This window comes from Lactuca virosa, chromosome 8 (genome assembly GCF_052849685.1).
Source record: "Lactuca virosa cultivar CGN04683 chromosome 8, Lactuca_virosa_CGN04683_v6, whole genome shotgun sequence".
NCBI classification, from domain to species: Eukaryota; Viridiplantae; Streptophyta; class Magnoliopsida; order Asterales; family Asteraceae; genus Lactuca; species Lactuca virosa.
The window spans coordinates 54,738,775-54,760,027 of NC_136433.1; the positions used below are offsets into that span (position 1 = coordinate 54,738,775).

Below are 21,253 nucleotides of genomic sequence, written 5' to 3' on the forward strand. Positions count from 1 at the left end.
TGGTTTCCCTTATGATTTCAGGGCCAGTGAGGGTGCTATTAGAGACTTGCCCTCTAGCTAGCTGTGTATCCCCCACCTCAGCCCAACACAGGGGTGATCTGCATTTGCGACCGTAAAGAGCTTCGAATGGAGCGACTTTGATGCTAGTATGATAGCTGTTATTGTAGGAGAATTCGATAAGCGGTAGATGGGTATCTCATGCTTTACCGAAGTCTATCACACAAGCTCTTAACATGTCTTCCAACGTTTGAATGGTTCGTTCGCTCTGTCCGTCGGTTTGTGGGTGGTAGGCCGTACTCATGTCAAGCCTAGTTCCCAATGATTTTTGTAGAGACTGCCAAAACCGTGAGGTAAATCTACTATCTCTATCGGAGATAATGGATATCGGCACACCATGGAGTCGTATAATCTCTCTGATGTACGTTCTAGTCAGCTTCTCCATCTTGTCGGTTTCTTTTATCGGTAGGAAGTGTGCTGATTTGGTCAATCTGTCTACGATTACCCATATGGTGTCAAGCCCGCCCGATGTCTTAGGCAGCTTGGTTATGAAGTCCATGGTTATTCGTTCCCACTTCCACTCAGGTATATCCGGCTGTTGCAATAGCCCGGATGGTTTCTGGTATTCGATTTTGACCTTGGCGCAAGTCAGACACTTGCTCACATAGGTAGCAATCTCAGCTTTCAGGTTCGGCCACCAGTATAATTTCTTGAGGTCCAGATACATCTTATCTGACCCGGGATGGATGGAATATCGAGTCTTGTGTGCTTCATTCATGATGACGTCTCGGAGTCCACCGAACTTCGGTGTCCAGATTCGATTCATGAGATAACGTACTCCATCATCCTTGACTTCTAAGTTTTTATCCATTCCCCTTAATGTCTCTCCTGTCACCTTTTCTGGTTTCAAAGCTTCTAGTTGAGCTTCCTTGATTTGTATGGTCGTATGGGAATGGATCGTCATTGTTAAGGATTTTACTCGGCGGCCCGAGTACTCCTTCCTGCTTAGAGCATCAGCCACTACATTGGCCTTGCCCGGATGATAACGAATTTCGCACTCGTAGTCATTCAGCAACTCTACCCATCTCCTCTGTCGCATGTTGAGCTCTTTCTGATTGAGGATATGCTGAAGACTTTTGTGATCAGTGAAGATAGTGCATTTTGTGCCGTAGAGGTAGTGTCTCCAGATCTTCAAAGCGAATACCACTGCTCCTAATTCCAGGTCGTGCGTAGTATAATTAACCTCGTGCGTCTTAAGCTGTCTGATGCATACGCGATAACCTTCCCTCTCTGCATGAGCACACATCCGAGGCCTTGATTCGAAGCATCACAGTACACTACGAAGTCCTCGGTTCCCTCTGGGAGAGACAAGATCGGTGCGCTGCATAGGGCTTGTTTTAACGTTTGGAAAGCAGTTTCTTGTTTATTTTCCCACTTGAATATCACACCTTTCTGCGTCAAGGTGGTGAGTGGTTTCACAATCTTGGAGAAGTTTTGTATAAATCTTCGGTAGTAGCCAGCAAGCCCAAGGAATTGTCGAATTTCGGTTGGCGTCTTGGGTGCTGACCAATTCTCGATTGCCTTGATCTTGGAGGGATCCACATGTATGCCTTTCTCACTTACCACATGGCCAAGGAAATCCACTTCTCTAATCCAGAATTCACACTTAGAGAACTTAGCATAAAGCTTCTCTGCTCTTAGTGTCTCTAGCACTTGGCGTAGATGTAGGCGATGCTCTTCTTCGCTTCGCGAGTAGATCAAGATATCGTCGATGAATACGATTACAAACTTGTCTAGGTAGGGTCGACATACTCTATTCATTAGGTCCATGAATACCGCAGGTGCGTTTGTTAAACCGAAGGACATCACCACAAACTCGTAGTGCCCATAGCGAGTTCTGAATGCAGTTTTGGGAATATCTTCTTCTTGAACTCGTAGCTGATGGTAACCTGACCTTAGGTCGATCTTTGAGAAGAAATTTGCTCCTTGGAGTTGGTCGAAAAGGTCGTCGATTCGGGGTAGAGGATATCGGTTCTTGATGGTGAGTTTGTTTAGTTCCCGATAGTCGATGCACATGCGAAAGGATCTGTCCTTCTTCTTTACAAAAAGGACTGGTGCTCCCCAAGGTGAGAAGCTTGGTCTGATGAACCCTTTGCTCAAAAGCTCGTTCAACTGACTGGACAACTCTTGCATTTCTGTTGATGCGAGGCGGTATGGAGCTCTGGCTACGGGGGAAGCTCCGGGTATTAAGTCAATTCTGAAATCGACTTGTCGTGCGAGTGGTACACCAGGAAGATCTTCTGGGAACACATCCGGGAAGTTACACACTTCGGGGATGTCTTTGATGTCTTTCACGTCTTGTTTCTTGTCTACTACATGGGCCAAGAAGGCGTGGTACTCCTTCCGGAGATACTTTTGGGCTTTGATGCATGAGATGATTTGTAAATTCGCACTAGGTTTGTCACCATAGATGAGAAGGGTTTCGTCATTTGGTAGATTGAGGCGAACGGCCCTTTCGTAACATAGAATGTCGGCATGGTGAGGAACTAACCAATCCATCCCGATGATTACGTCGAAGCTTTTTATGGTGACCGGCATCAGGTCAATTTTAAATGTATGGTTGTCTAGAGTGAGAGTACACTCTGAGTATATATCGCTAGTGCGTTCTACTTTCCCATTTGCCATTTCTACTACATAAGTATCCTTTAGTGATTGGGGATTTTGTTCAAGTAATTGTTTATATTGGTGGCTCACGAAACTCCTCTCCGCTCCACTATCGAATAGTACGCATGCATAAGAGTTATTGAGGAGAAACGTACTGGTAACCACCGCGGGATCCTCAACTGCTTCCCCATGTCCTATTGCCAGGATTCTTCCTACTCCACCAGCATTAGGGGCTTGTGCTTTGGGGCAGTTTCTTTTGAAGTGACCTGCGTCTCCACACTTGTAGCAGGTTCGGGTTGCCCCCGTACTGGCGACTTGGTTGATTGGTCGAGCCGGCGCTTTACAGAAACGAGCAGTGTGCCCCTTCCTGTCGCAGTTGATACAATGCATCTCCCTACAAGCACCATTGTGGTGAAAGTTGCACTTGTTGCACTTGGGTAGGGTTCCAGCATATGGCTTCGGTGGTGCAGTAGTGGCAGCATGGACAGCAACAGTTTGTTGCTTCTTAGCGGGGTCCTGTGCTGGTTGGCTCTTCTTTTGGTTCCAGAACTTCCTTTTGTTGTTTCCCCCTTTTGATTGATCAGTGGTGGTGGTTGTAGTATTATGACCGACTCGGTGGTCAACAAGTTGTTGTGCCAGCTCTCTGGCACTGTCAAAAGTAGTTGGCCTTGAAGCCAGGACACTACTTTGCACTTGGGGAGACAGTCCCCAAAGGTATCGCTCCACCTTTTTCTCCTCTGGAGTAACCATTGTTGGGCAGAGGAGAGCCAATTCATTGAATCGGGTGGTGTAGGTTTCAAGGTCGGAGCCCGTCATCCTGAGGTTCCAAAGTTCTTGTTCCAGCTTTTAAATCTCACCTCTCCGGCAGTACTCCTTCATCATCAACGTTTTTAGTTCTGCCCAGGTTATGGAGCTAGCCACTTCGAGAGTAAGTGAATTAATCCGGCAGTTCCACCAAGTAAGGGCCCGGCCGGTGAAAGTGAAGGCTGCGAACTTAACTTTGCTCGCTTCGGGGCAAGAGCACACCTGAAAGACTACTTCGGTCTTTTCAAACCATTGCATTAAAGTGATGACCCCCCCCCCCCCCCGCTCCCATTGAAGTTGTCGGGTTTGCCATTGGTGAAGTCTTTGTAGGTACACTCTCTTGTGCGCACCCATCTGTCACCCTGGTTAGAGGGTGTAACACCTGGTCCAGATCCACCATTTCCATTAGAGACAATTTGGGACACAGCTGCCGCTACTGCTGCTGCTATTGCAGCTTGGAGTATTGCTGGATCGAATTGTGGAAGTGGCGGCAGAGGTGTTGGTGATGGTGGTGGAGGTGTCGGCGATGGTGATGGTAGTGGAGGTGTCGGTGATGGTGATGGTGGTGGAGGTGTTGGTAGTGGTGGTGGAAGTGTCGGTGATGGTGGTGGAGGTGTTGGTAGTGGTGGTGGAAGTGTCGGTGATGGTGGTGGAGGTGTTAGTAGTGGTGGTGGAGGTGGTGCTGCACTGCTAGATGGTCTAGTCTCCTTCCTTGGCGGCATGGTTCTGTCATAAGTTGTAAACCAATGTACTTTTAGTACAAGTATATTTATAGGAAGAGAAATCTTTTATACATAAAGTATATTATTACGTTGTTTTCCGATATGTTTACGATACATACGATTTTATACTTTTAATTGACCCAATACATTGGGCTATGAGGTAAAATGAAAGTCTAAAATATTTTATTTAAGTTTCCTTGTTTCCAAGTATATGACCATTTGTAAGAGTTTCTCATATGCTAATTTAGTCGGGACATAATTAATATATTTATTATGGTAACACAAAATACTCCTATAGTATTTGTAAATATTTAGTTTTGAGTTCTTAAAGTATCCTTTGTAGTGTGATATTAGGTTGTTAGATTTGTTGCCCATCATGACCATCCCCCGGTATATGCAAGTCAATTCTCGGACTGATATAGTTGATCAGGCTATATCCTTCCCAGAATTAATCCACATATACTAAGGCATACTCAAAATGTTCAACTCTTCTTCTTTTGCTTTATGTTTTCTCTAGTCATGATATCATGCGAGCATGTAATGTATGTATGTATACTTTAATCAAGAAAATCATTTATTTTCTAAAAGCATATTTATTTGAAAAATGCACAATTCAGAGACTATTAGTCCCAATTGTGTTTATAGTTTGTATATCTTATGTGGTTTGATATACATAATTCACTATAAACTGTGCTCTGATACCAATCTGTCACACCCCCAAACCAAGGATGGCGGAAACGTCCGGGGGTGGAGGACTTCATGTATAGTATCATAACAACAATTGTAATAGTAATTCAAGCAAACACAACCAACATATATATAATTGAAAAAGTTACATCATTGTATGAATTACATGTTTACGAATCAATTACAATATGTTGACAAAATATGAAATAGTAGACGCCTTAGCGTCCCATCCTCAAAAGCACTTGGTTACCTGTTTAATGATTTCCTGAGAATACAAGTTGTTTGGAAAAGTGTCAACACAAAGGTTGGTGAGTTCATAAGCTTTTGTTTGATATTATTAAAAGCCTTTCGTTTGTAAAAGTAGTATTTGTTTTAGAAAATCCAATATTTTCCTTAAAATGTATATGTAGTCTTAAATTCAAAGACCGAAATGTATAAGTAACTTTTCTTACTTATAATAAATAATGTAAGTTTAAATCGACATAAACTCGTTTAATTTTAATGAAGTTCCCGTAAATTCCAATATTTATTAATACTTTGTGTGAGTTTATTATAACCATGCTATGACCAAGGTTGCCTAAAACGACGTTCTTCGGGCGTCGGAAATGTTATGACATTTGTCACCCCAGACCTATCGGTCTAACTGTTGCATGCAGTTTAGGTGTGGGTTTGTCAAACCCAATATAGATCTATACACAACTATCACGCTCTCCCTCAAGGAGACTCTGGTTACAATACATGACTTAATGGTAATTTGACGTAAATGTCTCACAAAGTCATTAACGGAATTACGTGTTATGAAAACTTGGTACCGTATGGCCGTACCTTGCTTAATGAAAATATCCTTTGTATAAATGTACCCTTTTTAAATGTATGTGTTATGTAATGTATCATAAACTATACCTATTATAGTTTATCAACCAAGGGTAGTACGTAGTAATGTATGCAAACTATATTCAAAATAGTTTATTAAATGTTTGAATGTATCGGTTGTACATTGATTATAATCACTTGTTATTCTTTATATTTTATATGTCCAAATCCATTTGTAAACTGATGTGTGTCTAAATATTAAGATAAAATGTCATATATTGCAATAACATATAATCACATAAAGATATACACCTTGCTCAACATGTTACAAGGTGAAATGAAATTGACAGCAACTTTTCGTTGAATACAGTTTCTGTTACTGTTCTTAGAAAATTTATAGAAAAATCATCAAAGCTCCAAATCCAAATCCGCAAATTTTGAGAGTTTGGAATATGAGTCTAGTTTGTTCGTAAATTTTATCATGATTTTTAGTGATCTCTAACAGAGGTGAAAATGTTCATAATCACAGACTGGTCCGGGTTTGCCTCTGAAATGATAGGCGGTTTTGTAAAAATCACCATAAATCGTAGAAACATCATATGGAGATGTGCAAGTAGCCATTTTAAAGCTAAGAGTTTGAACTACTTGCACCTGGAACAGTTTTGAAAACTAAAATATTTAAGTTGACCAAAACAGTCTGTGATCGAAGTTCATCTTTTCTGATGTAATCTGATAGAAAAAGTTTAATTGTGTTCTTGATGATTTTACTTGTATTCCCTCCTTAAAACTTGAGAAAAACATGTAAATGTAGGGGTATGAACTCACCCTATGTGGTTTCAGTAGATGAAAGTGAGAGAGAGGAAGTGTTCAACCCAAGAACACTAAGAAGATGTCTTGATGATTCGAGAATCTAACATCGAATAAGATGGAATTTGTGTAAGATATCAATGATTTGAGTAGAATGGAGTGTAATAATTATATGAATGATGAAGATACTTACTAATTGAAGAAAGAAATCCCTGAAGAAAGCCTTGAAGTTCTTGAAGTTGAGAGAAAAGATGAGAGAATTTTGGAGAGTGTCCTTTGGTTGCTAAGTGTAGAATGAAAGAACTTTATGGAGAATGAGGAGAGAGGATCAATCCTCCAGCTCTTAGAACGTGGGAAGAGCTGGAGATTGGGTGTAAAGGTCCACTAAGGTGACAAGGAGTAGTAGAAAGAGTGGCTGATCATAGAGTGAGGTGGTGGTGGTTTGCTTTTGCCATAAATTAAGGAAAAGCAAATATTCCCTCAATAATTAGTTCAACCACTAATTCTTTTAATATATTTTTATAAAAACCCTGGAGATTTATATATTTTGGGGCCTTAGTTTATAAAATAAAGTTTTGGGTGAAAATCTCACGTTAAAATAATGAAAAACGGAGTTAAAACGAAGTCGTAGTCGAAAAACCGGTAAAAAGGGGCCGTCCGCGAGACCTCTCGCATGGAGGCCGGATTCGGACCCTCGCATGCGAGGCTGCTGTCTGATGGCTTCGGATTCGGTCTCCTGAGAGGCTTCAGCTTCGGTCCTGATGAGAGGCTTCGGATCCGAGGCCTCGGATGAGAGGCTTCGGTCCTGAAGCTTCAGTTCCAGGTCCTTAAGGCTATTTTACCCGTTTTTACCCCGTTTCAAGCGATTTTTGACCCGGTTAAGGGTCGATATGACCCAAATGATTACAAAAAGTTAAAGTAACTTTTGAGAGAGATTTGGGAGAGATTTCAAAATAGAAAGAGATAGAATGAAAACGATTTAGAGAGGTTTCGTTTGTGATTAATTTGAGTGTCCGGCTTCACAATGCAAGGTTCGTAAACCCCGTTAAACCGTGTTTTAGTGTCGTACACAATCCCGATGATTGTGCAATAGTGTTTTATCGCTTTGGTTCGTTGTTTAGCACTGTTAAGGCTAAGGAAAATCAAACACATGAACTTTCCAAATGATGATTTCTCATTAAAATAGCAAATTGTATAGTGATTACATAACGTAAACCCTAACATACAAGGGTTATTGGAGTTGACCGGTTTGACTTGTTGACTTTGTTTGACTTTGACTTGACCGAAATTTGACGGTTGTCACATATAAGACCATATTTGAGCTCAAAGTTGGTCATATCGGGATAAGTGATGCATAAGGGTTGTTGGGTAACTTCTTGTTAAGCCCATTGGCAAAGGGTTCTTTCGAGTGGTGGATTTGGTGGAGGAAAATTGTTGTTATTATCACCAAATTCTATAAGTGTAAATACTAGTATGTTATGAGTGGGTGAGGAAGGTGGAGTGGTGTTTCTGGATGAGGGTGGTTGATGTGAGAGTGAGAGGGATTTTTTTTCCAGTTTCTGATGGACTTAAGAGAGGTACGTTCTCCCAAATGTTAATCAAAGGAGGGGTAAATGACGAATAAGTCCCAAAACCTGGATGCTTCATACGAAGCTTTGCTTGCTTCCATAACCACTTTGCACTCTTATCTATCTCAATATCAATCGGCAATGATGTACCTGTACGAAAAGATCTAGGCATAAACAATTAGTAACATCATTTCCCTGAAAACGACACCAATTTGTTAGGTTGTCAAACCCAACAAATAATAAGGATACAAAACGACTACATATACACTACTAAATTGCACTAAAGAGTAATATAAGGAAGCATGGTCAATCCTCAAAGACACAAGACAATTACTTATACCTTTTTGCACAAGGTACAAGTAGTCACAAAAAGGGGGTTTATATGCAATGAATTAACAAAATGTTTAAAGGAATGAGTAAGTGACTAACTAATTAAAATAGATTCAAAATTTTTAAGGACTCCAACTCTATGTATGACAACTTGGAAATTTGATTCAAAGATGACATGATATTCACTTAATTCTACCTAAGTTCGTACTTGAAAGTGTTAACAAGCTCTAACACTTCACATTCACCAAATTGTTAAATTCAAAAAAAGCTCTTTTAAAATAACCTAACCTTTTAATTTAAGTCTAAACAAGCTCTTAGACAGAAATCAAAAGTTGGCATTAAGTTTGATGTGAATGTTCCCAAAAACACCTAATACTCCTCACAAGCTCGGGAGCATAAGAATGTGTGAATAATATTTACACTTAATTCTTTCATTGGAACTCATTTTAGTGCTTGTTACCTAGTCTAATTCATAAAACAATTATAGATTTTGCAATTAGATAACTTGTATGACCTAATTGTAATTCAAATGGCCAATATGAACTAAAATTAGAATCAAACATTCGATTAAAACAAAATCAAATTCACTAGATAGAAATTGAAAGCACATCAAGTCACATGATTGAAATCACAACCAAGAAGTCAAAACATAAAGTTGGAAGAACTAGGGTTCTAGCCACACATGACTAGAACACAATCAACAAGTCTAAAGATGGAATTTAAGTACTAAAGTTGTTTACAAAGACAAAATTAATTGTTTCCAAATGATCTATCGAAAGTTAATTGCTAAAACCTTATGTAGAAATCGCATCTTGGTCACCCGAAATGAGAGAGAATGTCTATAATGGCTAAAAGTCCCGAAATAGGTCATAAGAAAAACTATCAAAAGGCAGTTACACGTTTGACACGACCCATTGTCAATATAGATAAAATGACACAACCTCGTGTGATTTCAAAGTATGTTGTCTTCTTTTGACCCGTTCCCAAAGTACAATGCTGAAATTAGCCTTTTTCTCGATTGACACAACCAAGCCCGACCCTAGGGTTGGGCGAGCAGGGTCGAGGCCAAGGGCAACAATGGACATGAGGGCATCGGATTTTGTTTTAGTCTTATGGGTAGACATCTTATTTGGGCTCAATAAATATGATGAGTTAACTAGGGCACGATTTTAAGGTTTTGAGAACGGAGCGGGAAAAAAAGCACACATTAATATTTTTGGTTAATGTACCTCACACGTCTAATTCGAAGAGTCGGTGAGAACCGAAGAAGACGAGGAGACTGGGAGCAATATTAAATAACAATGAAAAGGACAGATGGGTAGCTTCGAAGACGAGCATCTAATTGATAGCCATGACTTGAGAGTTAAGAGGATAGCAACGACCTTACACGATGAGATAATGACTCGTAGAAGATGGATGCACATAAAATCCCTACCTATATCGGTGAATCCAATCAATCAGATAACAACCAAATTACCATGGTAACTTCTTGATTTGTTACATGGAAGTGTATAAATTCGCGCCTGCATGATTCTATTTGTAAGTTTCTTAATTCTCATTCGCTATTACGAAATATAGAATAATGAACCAGTAATTGTTTTTTTTTCAATTCGAATTCTCAATATCTATATTGATTTTCACCATATTAATTGGTAAATTAGAATTAATTTCTGTTAATATCTAAATGTGTGCAAGTTTTGGTGATTACTAAAGTCTAAATCACTAAATTGCTAATTTGATTCTCAGTTTAATTAATTTCATAATTTTAGTAGTTGCTAAATATTTCTTTCTTTAATTTTAAAACCAGAATCTAAAATTATTGATAAATTAAACTTGTTTGTTTTGAAATATTTATTGTGTTTTCTTGATTTGAATCTTTGTATTCAACAAGATGGCTTTAGATGTTTGCTTTCATTAAGTCATCAATGGAGAATAAGCATCAGAGTGTTGATGAGATGTAAAATACAAAGAAACTTTTCTCTTTCTTAGTGTTTATAAAGTTTATAGGTTATTCTTTCATATTCCTCAAATTCTGGTGATTGTTAGTTTGTTTGTATATACTATTTTTTGTTCACTCCATTTTTGAAGTTGTTGAAGTTGGTTACTAATTATTGTTATGTTTGGGGTTACTTGGGATCAGCTGTATTTTGTTATTCTCTACATCCTAGCTTAGTTTGTTGGTTTTTTTTTTTAGTTTTTATTATTATTTTTTATTTATTTTCATATAATGTAATTGCTACTTTAGCTTATGTTCTAGGTTTTTGCTGTATATATTATATTGTAATATATTCAAAACCTTTGTATTAACTATTTTTCAACTGATAATTTTTTATTGTTTATTAAAGTTACCGTTCAGGAAAAAGAAAGAATGCAACTATTTTCCAAATTAAAGATTTACTAGATTGTTACATTTGATTATAGTTTAATGAGAGTGTTAAATTTTCCGTGTTATTTGCAAGCTTTAGTTTTATATGGATATATGTGTAAGAAGGTTTACAAAAATGTATTATATTTTAGTATTATAGCAGAAATGATGTTGTATATAGATAATATGTGTAATGTATACAAACAAAGACATTTTTTAGTCTTTTCGCACGGGGCATGGAAAACCAATGGACCGGCCCTGGACACAACCTTGTGTTGTCATGTACTAGAAGGACACGACCCGTGTTAGGATGTACATGACCCGTGTGAAGCTCCATGAATAAATTGACACGACCCGTGTGAAATCTTATCAGTGTTGAATTAAAAAAAATCTTTTTTACTACGTAGATTACTTACTTTTTTTTTTGAACCGACAAATATATTAAAAAGTTACCACCAGCAAGTAACTAGAGGTAACAAAGAGTACAAGGACAGAAAATAACAAACACTCAAGGGGAGAAGAAAACCAAGACTTCCAATCTAAACTCCCCTTTGATGATATATATTACAACCAAAAGAAAACAATAGATTTTACTATATCAACAATAGACGTCGGCGAGGTCTTGACTCCTTTGAATTACTTACTTGAACCATGAATGCTCATTAATAAAACGTAACTACTTTTACTTCCATTTATCTTACAACTAGTCTCACGAATGGGGCATGTGTTTGTGAAAAAATTGCATGTGTGTTACAAATAACTAATCATACTATATTATATAGGAAACATTTTTTCTTTCACCACATTCATTTGAAACTCCCATGTATTTTTCCTTTCACCACATTCATTTGAAACTCTCATGACTTTTCAATTTCTTTCTAATAATGATTATAAGTTGGTTAATAAGATTAAATAAATATCAAACCTAAAGTGTAATCATATATAAACTAAATTTCAATATTAAAAGAATATCTTTACTTCTACTTATAAAGTTACGTTTTTTTAACTTTTTACATATTATACTTAATTTATTAGTTTTAATATATTGTTGGATGTAAACCATTATCATTTTAAAGCTACAACTTTTGAACAATTTATATAAATATTTAAATTATAAACTTAAATATAACATTAAAGGACAAAGTTAAATATAAATTTTAGTTTAACTTAAACAACCCAAATAATATTTTGTAAATAGTTAAAAGTGATAAATTGTAGTGTCTTTCTAATAATGATTATAATTCGGTTAATACGGTTAAATAAATATCAAACCTAAAGTGTAATCATAAATAAACTAAATCTCAATATTAAAATAATATATTTACTTCTACTTATAAATTATGTCTTTAACTTTTAACATATTATACTTAATTTATTAGATTTAATATGTTGTTGTATGTAAACCATTATCAATTTAAAACTACAACTTTAGAACAGTTTGGACAAAATACTTAAACTGTTAATTTAAATATAACATTATTGTGTCAACTTAAATATAAATTTCAGTTCCACTTAAAAAAACCCAATGAATATTTTGTGAATAGTTAAAAGTGATAAATTGTAATGCTAAATGCAAAAACTAAATTATAATATCAATTTAACTAAAATATTTCCTAAAGATATTTGTATAATCGTTAAAAGTTTTCAAATCAATAGCTTAAAATAACTACAATAACAATCGTTAAAAACAACTCTATATAAATGATTATATTGTTACCTTTAAAATCAAAAAACAATGGCTGATGTTTTAAATAATTATAATGATAGAAATTAAAACGTTAAGAAAATAAACTTTAAAAAATTAATTAACAATAACAAAAACTATAAATAACATTAAGCCATATATTATATTTAATTTTATTCATGAGTAACTCGCTGGTAGAAGTCATTCAAACGGTTGAGATTATACAATTATCATAGATGTATGTATATATTATCATATAATTCAAAATAATCAATATATTATATCAATTTAGTATACGAATTATTATATCAAATTTAACAACAACGTTATTGTTATATACAAAAAAACATATATTTGTAAAAATTTCAACTATATAGGTGTTTCTGCGCAATGCGCAGACATTCGTCTAATATACTTATAAAGGAAACATTTTTTTTCCTTTCACCACATTCATTTGAAACTCTCATGCATTTTTCCTTTCACCATATTCATTTGAAACTCTCATGGCTTTTCAATTTCTTTCTAATAATAATTATAATTTGGTTAATTAGGTTAAATAAATATCAAACCTAAAGTGTAATCATATATAAACTAAATTTGAATATTAAAATAATATCTTTACTTCTACTTATAAAGTTATGTTTTTTAACTTTTAACATATTATAATTAATTTATTAGTTTTAATATATTGTTGGTTTTGTAAACCATTATCATTTTAAAGATATAATTTTGGTACAATTTGTATAAACTACTTAGATTATTAATTTAAATATAACATTACAGGGTCAACTTAAATATAAATTTTAGTTTAACTTAAACAACCCAAAGAATATTTTGTAAATAGTTAAAAGTGATAAGTTGTAGTGTCTTTCTAATAATGACTATAAGTTTGTTAATAAGGTTAAATAAATATCAAACATAATGTGTAATCATAAATAAACTAAGTTTCGGTTTTAAATTAATATCTTTAATTCTACTTATAAAGTTATGTCTTTAACTTTTTCACATATTATACTTAATTTATTATATTTACTTTGTTGTTGTATGTAAATCATTATCAATTTAAAACTACAACTTTTGAACAGTTTGGACAAAATACTTAAATTGTTAACTTAAATATAACATTACAATGTCAACTTAAATATAAATTTCAGTTCCACTTAAAAAACCAAAGAATATTTTGTAAATAGTTAAAAGTGATAAATGTAAAAACTAAATTGTAATCTCAATTTAACTAAAATATTTCCTAAAGATATTTTTATAATCGTTAAACGTTTTCAAATAAGTAGCTTAAAATAACTTACAATAACAATAGTTAAAAATAACTCTATATAAATGATTATATTGTTATATTTAAAATAAAAAAAATAATGTTTGATGTTTTAAATAATTATAGTGATAGAAATTAAAACATTAAGCAAATAAATTTTACATAATTAATTAACAATAACAACAATTATAAATAACATTAAACCATATATTATATTTAATTTTATTCATTTGTAACTCGCATGTAGAATTCATTCAAACGATTGAGATTATGAAGTTATAATAGATGATATATTATCATATAATTTAAAATAATCAATATATTATATCAATTAAGTGTACAAATTATTATATCAAATTTAACAACAACGTTATTGTTATATTTAAAAAAACATATATTTGTAAAGACTTCAACTATATAGGTGCTTTTGCGCAACGCGCGGGCATTCGCCTAGTTAAATATAAGAGAGTTATTCTTGAACTGATACTTGCAAAACTAAACGGCACTCAAGAATGAAGTAGGATTTGGAGGTACTGGGATTTTGACCGTCCCTTCAAGCATCAACACTACTTTTTTCATCGAGGGGCGGAGGGACGGGTCCTCTTGAGTGCACCAAAGGCCTATCTTGATCATCCGTTCTAGTGTTCTTCTATCTACATCTGCATCATTCACTAGTTTGAATAATTCATCTGTTTCATAACATCCATAGACCCATTCTTCGAGAATAGCTTCATCAGATGGAAGGTTGTTGTCAAGCTTCCTTCGGCAACATAAAATCTCAAATAGAACGATCCCAAAACTATACACATCCACTTTAACTGTTATAGGCAGCTTCTTGTGCCATTCAGGAGCAACATAACCCCTTGTTCCTCTTATCAAAGTGGACGTTCTAGTTTGGTCATGTTCGAGTAGTTTTGCCAATCCAAAGTCTGAAATCTTGGCACATCCATACTCGTCCATGAGGATATTTTGAGGCTTGATGTCACAATGAATTATGGGTGTTTCACATTCTTCATGTAGGTAGAAGATCCCATGGGCAATGTCAAGCGCAATTCTTATTCTCTCTGACCAAGATGGCTTGCTTTTGGGGTCGAATAATATATCTGCAATTGATCCTTTGGTCATGTACTCAAAAACCAGGAGCCTTTCCAGACCATGATCACAACAATAACCAAGTAGCCTTGTTAGGTTACGATGATGAGTTCTCCCAATCACTTTCATTTCAGTTTGAAACTCTCTTTCCCCTTCTTGTGCCAACTCTTGTTTTAATTTCTTCACTGCCACAATCTTCATCGAGCTCTCTATAATTCCTTTATAAACTATCCCAAACGATCCTCTACCCAGTTCTTCTTTAAAACCATCTGTGATTTTCTCTAGCTCAGCATATGAAAATGCCCGGAGCCCAACATCCTCGAACAATTGAACATTTACATGCTCAGAAATCTTTTTGTATGCGCAAACATGAGATCTCCACATGATTACTCCAGAAAGTAGCAAAATGAGTACTGAAAATGAGAAAAGTGAAACTACCATAACTAAGAACTTCACTTGTCGCACTCTCTTGACCAGAACCGATGAATTAGTTGGATCTGATCCATTATTTACAGAAGATACATAGACTTTAATGAATCCGACATTTGAATCACTGTCTCTTACTTGCATGTATCTTAAAGGGAGCTTCTGCAACCTGCAACTCCCTTCTGTGAACAATACCGCCTCGCAGTTGCAGTCATTCTTGCAAGCAATTGAACACTCTACTTGGTTTGACGCTTCTGAGAGAGCATATGCATCATCTTCCCAAAAAGTATTAAGCAACCTTGTCATCTGGGATGAGGTACCTTCATCTCCTTCCTGAATTTTGCAAGTTTCTGCTGTGTAATTTCTTTTGCAACCTGAAGACCATGAATTCGGATTGACAAAATCAAACCCAGGTAAACATCTGCATCTCGCAGCGTCGTTAATGACTTCACAATACCCGTTTACACCACAGAGACCCCGCCCTGTACACTTGTCAGTAGAAGATGCCCATATGACTAATTCATTCTGGCTCGTGTTACTTAAATCATGAAAATAAAGTCGAAAGATTCCGTCCACGTCGATCTTCATGCGATAAATTGCATCTTCTCTAGGATAGCCTCCTTGTGTTAGATTCCTGATATAAAAAGTTGAGTTTTTCAACAAGTACAGAAAGCCATCGGAATCAAGATTCAGTGTCACGTTAGGTCCGGTGCCGTCGGTGCCGGACGCCCAGTAGGCAGTGCTAGGTAAATTTGGAAACCCTAAATTTGGGTATTGGACAAGGTGCCCATCGGATTGCATACTGAGCTTGAAAATCCCAATGGAGTGGTCAGTCTCCGAGACACAGGAAAGTAAATCTTGACCGGCTACAAGACGCTGTCCAACCAAAAGGGTATCAGTAGGGTGGTCAAAGCTTTGCCACAGTATCGTTGTCCTTCGGTCGGAATCATAGAGCACAAAGTTGCCGGAGTCTTGCATGGAAGCGACCGACGCACCGCCGGTACCATAGATACTGATCTGTTGGCTTTCTGTTTGGTACAGGACGAGCCTTCCATCGGTTGTGAAAGTCAAAGTAGCATTACTGGAGAGTGGAAGGGTGTCGCGGCTGGCCGTCCATACCACAGTTCTTTCTGCAATTCCGGCAATATAAATACCGACGGCGTAGCCACCTGTCTGTGGGTAGAAACCGAAGGCGTATAGTCCCGACGGCGATAACCATGAGGTGGTGGCACCTGTAGGCTTTAAAGAAGAACCTCGTGTTACATTGGATTGGGCTTTTGCTATATTGAAGATAAGGAAAACGGTGAAGACAAAGGGAATTAAGCTGGCTACATGTGCACTAGAACTCGCCATTTATTGAAGTAACATTATATTTCGCCCGCTTTTATAGGAAAAAGCACAGGGTACTGGGTAAGCAGATTTTTAGTACTGTATTTAATTAAAATATGTATTACTAAATTATAATTAAAGAGTTTATAAATCAAAATAAATGTTTCAAAATGAAGGACTTATATGTGTATACATGTTTGGTATGTTGTTATCAATGTTTTAAAAACCGATTTTTTAGTTGAATGGGTATGATGACCGATTCCTGGTTCAATCGGTTTAACTGGTTCGACAACCGGGTCAACCGGTTTCTATAATTTTCATCTTTTTCCCTATTTTTTTTACACATACATACATATAATAAAAACATGAATTTGACGTTTACTAGTTTAAATATTAAAAAAATATATATAAATAAGTTATAGATCAATCTAAATACATTAAAATAACACATAATCATAAGTTTTAGTGTTTTACATCAATCTATATACGTAAAAAAGAAAATAAAATATAATACCGAAATAAAATATAGTTTTAGATGAATACAAACACATCAAAAAACATTATAACATTTACCATATGTTTTTATTTAGAGAAAAACTAAATAGATTTGAAAAAAATCACCCAAGTTTATTATGCAAATAATTATTTTCCATGTGTTTTTATTCAGTTTAACCGGTTTATTTTGACCAGTTCAACCAGGTTTTCCTAAATACCGACCGGTTCAATCCGGTTCAGAAATCGACATAAAACGGTGATAACTGAATCGCTTTCTCCCCCGGTTTCCGGTCCAACTGATTCAACCGGCCGGTTCAAACCAGTTTTTAAAACATTGGTTATAACTTATAATACTAAAAAATGCAATCTTACATGCCATGTCATCCTTAACAACATGTCATTTATGTAGGAAATGGTGTTCAGGCTAAATGGTGTGATGGTTGTTTTGTCAATGATAAAAGTGTGACATATATGCGCCACCTAAGATTTTATCATTTTTGCCACAATTTATCTATGAGTGGATGTGATGATATTTTTACATTTGAAACAACAATAATAATAACAACAACAATAATAATAATAAAACTAAATTTGCAATGACCATTCAATATTTAGAATGAAAACCAAACCTCCAAACAATATCCATTTGACATTAGTGAAAGTTCACCATTGAAATTTGTCAATGCAAAAAAGAAAAAAAAAAAAATAGTCGAGAGGTGGCAAACTAATCCACATCAACATTCCTACGTTGCTCTTTGCTCTTTGCTCTTTGCGGTTGTTATAACATTTCTTACCATAATATCCTTTAACATGAGAGGGGACGGTGTTCCCCATGCTATAACGCTATTAAAACACTTCCACGCTAGCCATAACACCTAAAAACGGTCCCATACATTGGAGTCTAAGGTCAGTATTGTTTCCTATAGTATGTAGACATTTTTTTAAGGTTTTGTTGATTTATTTATAGGCTTAATGAAAACCAAAAAGCTTTGAGATGTTAACTAGGTGTATTGAATTAAAATATATTACAGTTGTGAGCATGTAACACAAATTGTAATCCTACAAGTTTACTTAAAAAATACAACTAGCTTTTATTAAATATGGTATATAAAATAAAGAAAATTTTATTGCGCGTTTTATACGAGAAATTTATGGAGTCAACTTGCCGTATTTTATAAGCCAATCAAACTTGTTTGATCGGATAGGAGACTCGGACTTGGCTTTTCATACTTTGTTCTTGAAAATTAAAGAAATTGAATGGTATATAAATAAAATTCATGAAAAGTAGTGTAGTCGTTATCATGACCTATATTTTATTTCATTTTATATTTTTAACGGCATGATACGTATCTGACTAAGGTCCCGTTTGATAGTTTCTGTCTGGGAAAGTGCTGTCCGGTAAAGTGCTGTCTGGGAAAGTTTTCTGATTGGGAAAGAAATCATGCTGTTTGATTGTACATCTGATTGACTGTGCAGAATGATGAAAAAAAGTAATAATTCAATAAAAAATAAATTTAAAAAAAATTAATTAAAAAAATTAATAATCCAATAAAGAAAGAAAGAGACGGGGTTTGGTGTATAATTGTCTTTCTAGTCCATTCAACCAAAAATATATGATTTTGGGGCTTTCTGGGAAAGACATATCTTACCGGGAAAGACCCATATTTTTGTGCAAATCAAACAGTCTTTCCGGTCCATTCGGCCAGAAAGATCTGTTTGGATCTGGAAAGATACGTATCAAACGGAGCCTAAGTCCATGTATCTAAGACTAGAAGAGTGGAGATTACGGTGAATGTTCGGTTCCTACCCGTCATAAAAACACTATGTTGTTTCTAGTGATCTATTAGGTTAACCATAAAAAAGAATTTATATAATAAAAAATAATTATTTAATAATACAAGTGCTCAAAAAATTTGTATATAATGATTGATGTATATTAATAAGTTTATCATCGTTATTATAAATAATATGAGAAATTGTAATGAAAATTAAATAATGTTATTTAAATCATAATTTATCGAGAAAAACATAATGGTATTTAGAATGTGAGTTTCCCCCAAGTTTTTAGGCTACAAGTTGACGACTTTATCTTTAAAAATGAGCAAATAAATACATTTTTATTTGTAGATTTTTAACCCATTTGATTGTGAGGCCTAATATTACAACCTTAATATAACATATGAAGATAGTTTTGTAAGTTACAACTTGAAAAACAAATTGAAACATTACAATTTTCATTAGAATTTTGAAAAAACAAATAATATATCATTTAACCCATTTGATTGGCAGGCCTAACATTACAACCTTAATATAAAATATGTATTAGTGATTGAAGAGAGTTTTGTAAGTTACAACTTGAAAACAAAATGAAATATTGCAATTTAATTAGAATTCTAATAAAAAAACAAATAATATATCATTTGGCTGATAAGAACAACAATGTACCTTTGCAGCCTCTTCAAATGATTTATGATAAACTTCAGTATCGGGAGGCAAACAATGGTAATGACACCAAATAAAAAAGCATACATAAAGTGAAAATCAATTTTACAAGTGAAACTTTCCTCATGCATTGCTTTCTCGAAGTAACTATAAATCGAATCAATCAATATATAAAATGACATTAAAAGTGAGAGCACACAAATGCACCACAATACATCATGTTTCTTAGCGCTAATGAACAATGTTTTTTTCTTCGATATAGCCTCTATAAAATCAAATTTTATCAATCCAAAATGTATATGAATCAAAACCTAGCAAATACATTAAATTAGACTGACTTCAAAACAATAGAACCAAGCATTCACATTACAAGATTAGGCTTGCCTTTAATCACAGTCTTCGATTCCTCTGATAAAAGATTGTTTCAAAATTGATGTAAAGAATATCACTCCATGATGGCGACAAAACAAAATCGATTGAATAGATTGTGCAAGCGTATAAAAGGTAATTATATAATCCAGTGAAACACATAAAACCATATAAGATGCAATTATATGATCCAATTGAGCTTATTAACGTTTTTAACCAGTCAAATGTAAACGAGTTACCTGAGAATTGAAATAGGGGAAGACCATGTCTTACGATAGAGTGACAAATATGAATAAATCGAGGAAGATTACACGTGTCACAATAGTATCCAGAAAAACCATTCATATAAACTGCAAATGTGAGAATCAGTGGATAACAAATCACTACATAGTGAGAATCATCACATAAGCATCTCTTACATAATCTGGTTTTCCAAGTTCATGGAAATCAAATAAACCTTAATTCAAATCACAAAGAAAAAAGATATGATTCTTAATGATTACTAAATTGAAAGCTCCAATTGAATGAGAAATTCACCGTTTAGAGCCCTAATTGAAATTTTCTTTCCTTAGGATCCTGATCATTATCATTATAATTTCCTAACACTTTTAACATATATATTTCTATTTCTTTTTCTCATATGTGTAGAAATGGTCAATATAAGACTCATTCTCAATGAAGAATCGCTTCAACCAGACTTAAGACCCGGGAATACCAATCAAACAACGTGCATATACTCATTTAAGAGGATCCCGAAAATATTGGACTTATTGTTGTTTAGTCTAGACTATAAATACACTTATAATTCACACACTATGGACACGATTAGCTTACTACTACATTTGTATTCGTATTATCATCACCATTTCTATAATCTCACATTCAAATCAATAAAAACAACAAGGCATGTGATCATTCACCTCCCAAGGTTTTATGTCGGAGATCCTATAAAGGTCAATGGATTTCCTTGTAACTCACTTGTCTCACTTTAATCATTATTTGATGCTTGCATTACCTTAAACACCAAAGCCTTTTATACAATTTGGTTGAATAATACTTACTCATTTTTTGACCAAAACAATTTGGCGCCCACCGTGTGGTAGTGGTGTTCACAATCATTCAAGAATAATGTCTACCTAACCAACCTTATCCTCTTCCTCTATTCCTCCAATTTCCTCTAAAAACCTTCCACCACCTCCAAGTAGAGCACCTAAGAAGACTTCTGAGCCGCCGAAGAAATACACATCTCCAGTCACTACCCAACGATTTTAGGATCCTCCTGTAATGATTTCCAATAACGATCTCTTTGATATAATGAATAGACTGGAACGACAAGTTACTCAGCAACAAGAGGACAACATGACGGTGCTTAAGGAAATGGAGAGATTG

The 21,253-nt window shown here is 34.9% G+C and overlaps 1 protein-coding gene across 1 annotated transcript; it reads right to left on the reverse strand.

Moving 5' to 3' along the window:
* Positions 1-14,012: 14,012 nt before the first annotated feature.
* On the reverse strand, positions 14,013-16,582 carry LOC145134766 (G-type lectin S-receptor-like serine/threonine-protein kinase LECRK1). The gene has a single exon (XM_079069598.1). The coding sequence runs from the start codon at positions 16,580-16,582 to the stop codon at positions 14,207-14,209; it is 2,376 nt and encodes a 791-aa protein (XP_078925724.1). The 3' UTR covers positions 14,013-14,206.
* Positions 16,583-21,253: the final 4,671 nt, after the last annotated feature.

Bases quoted from the DNA above. Each gene is read 5' to 3' on its own strand.
- LOC145134766 (XM_079069598.1), bottom strand. From the start codon at position 16,582: ATGGCGAGTTCTAGTGCACATGTAGCCAGCTTAATTCCCTTTGTCTTC.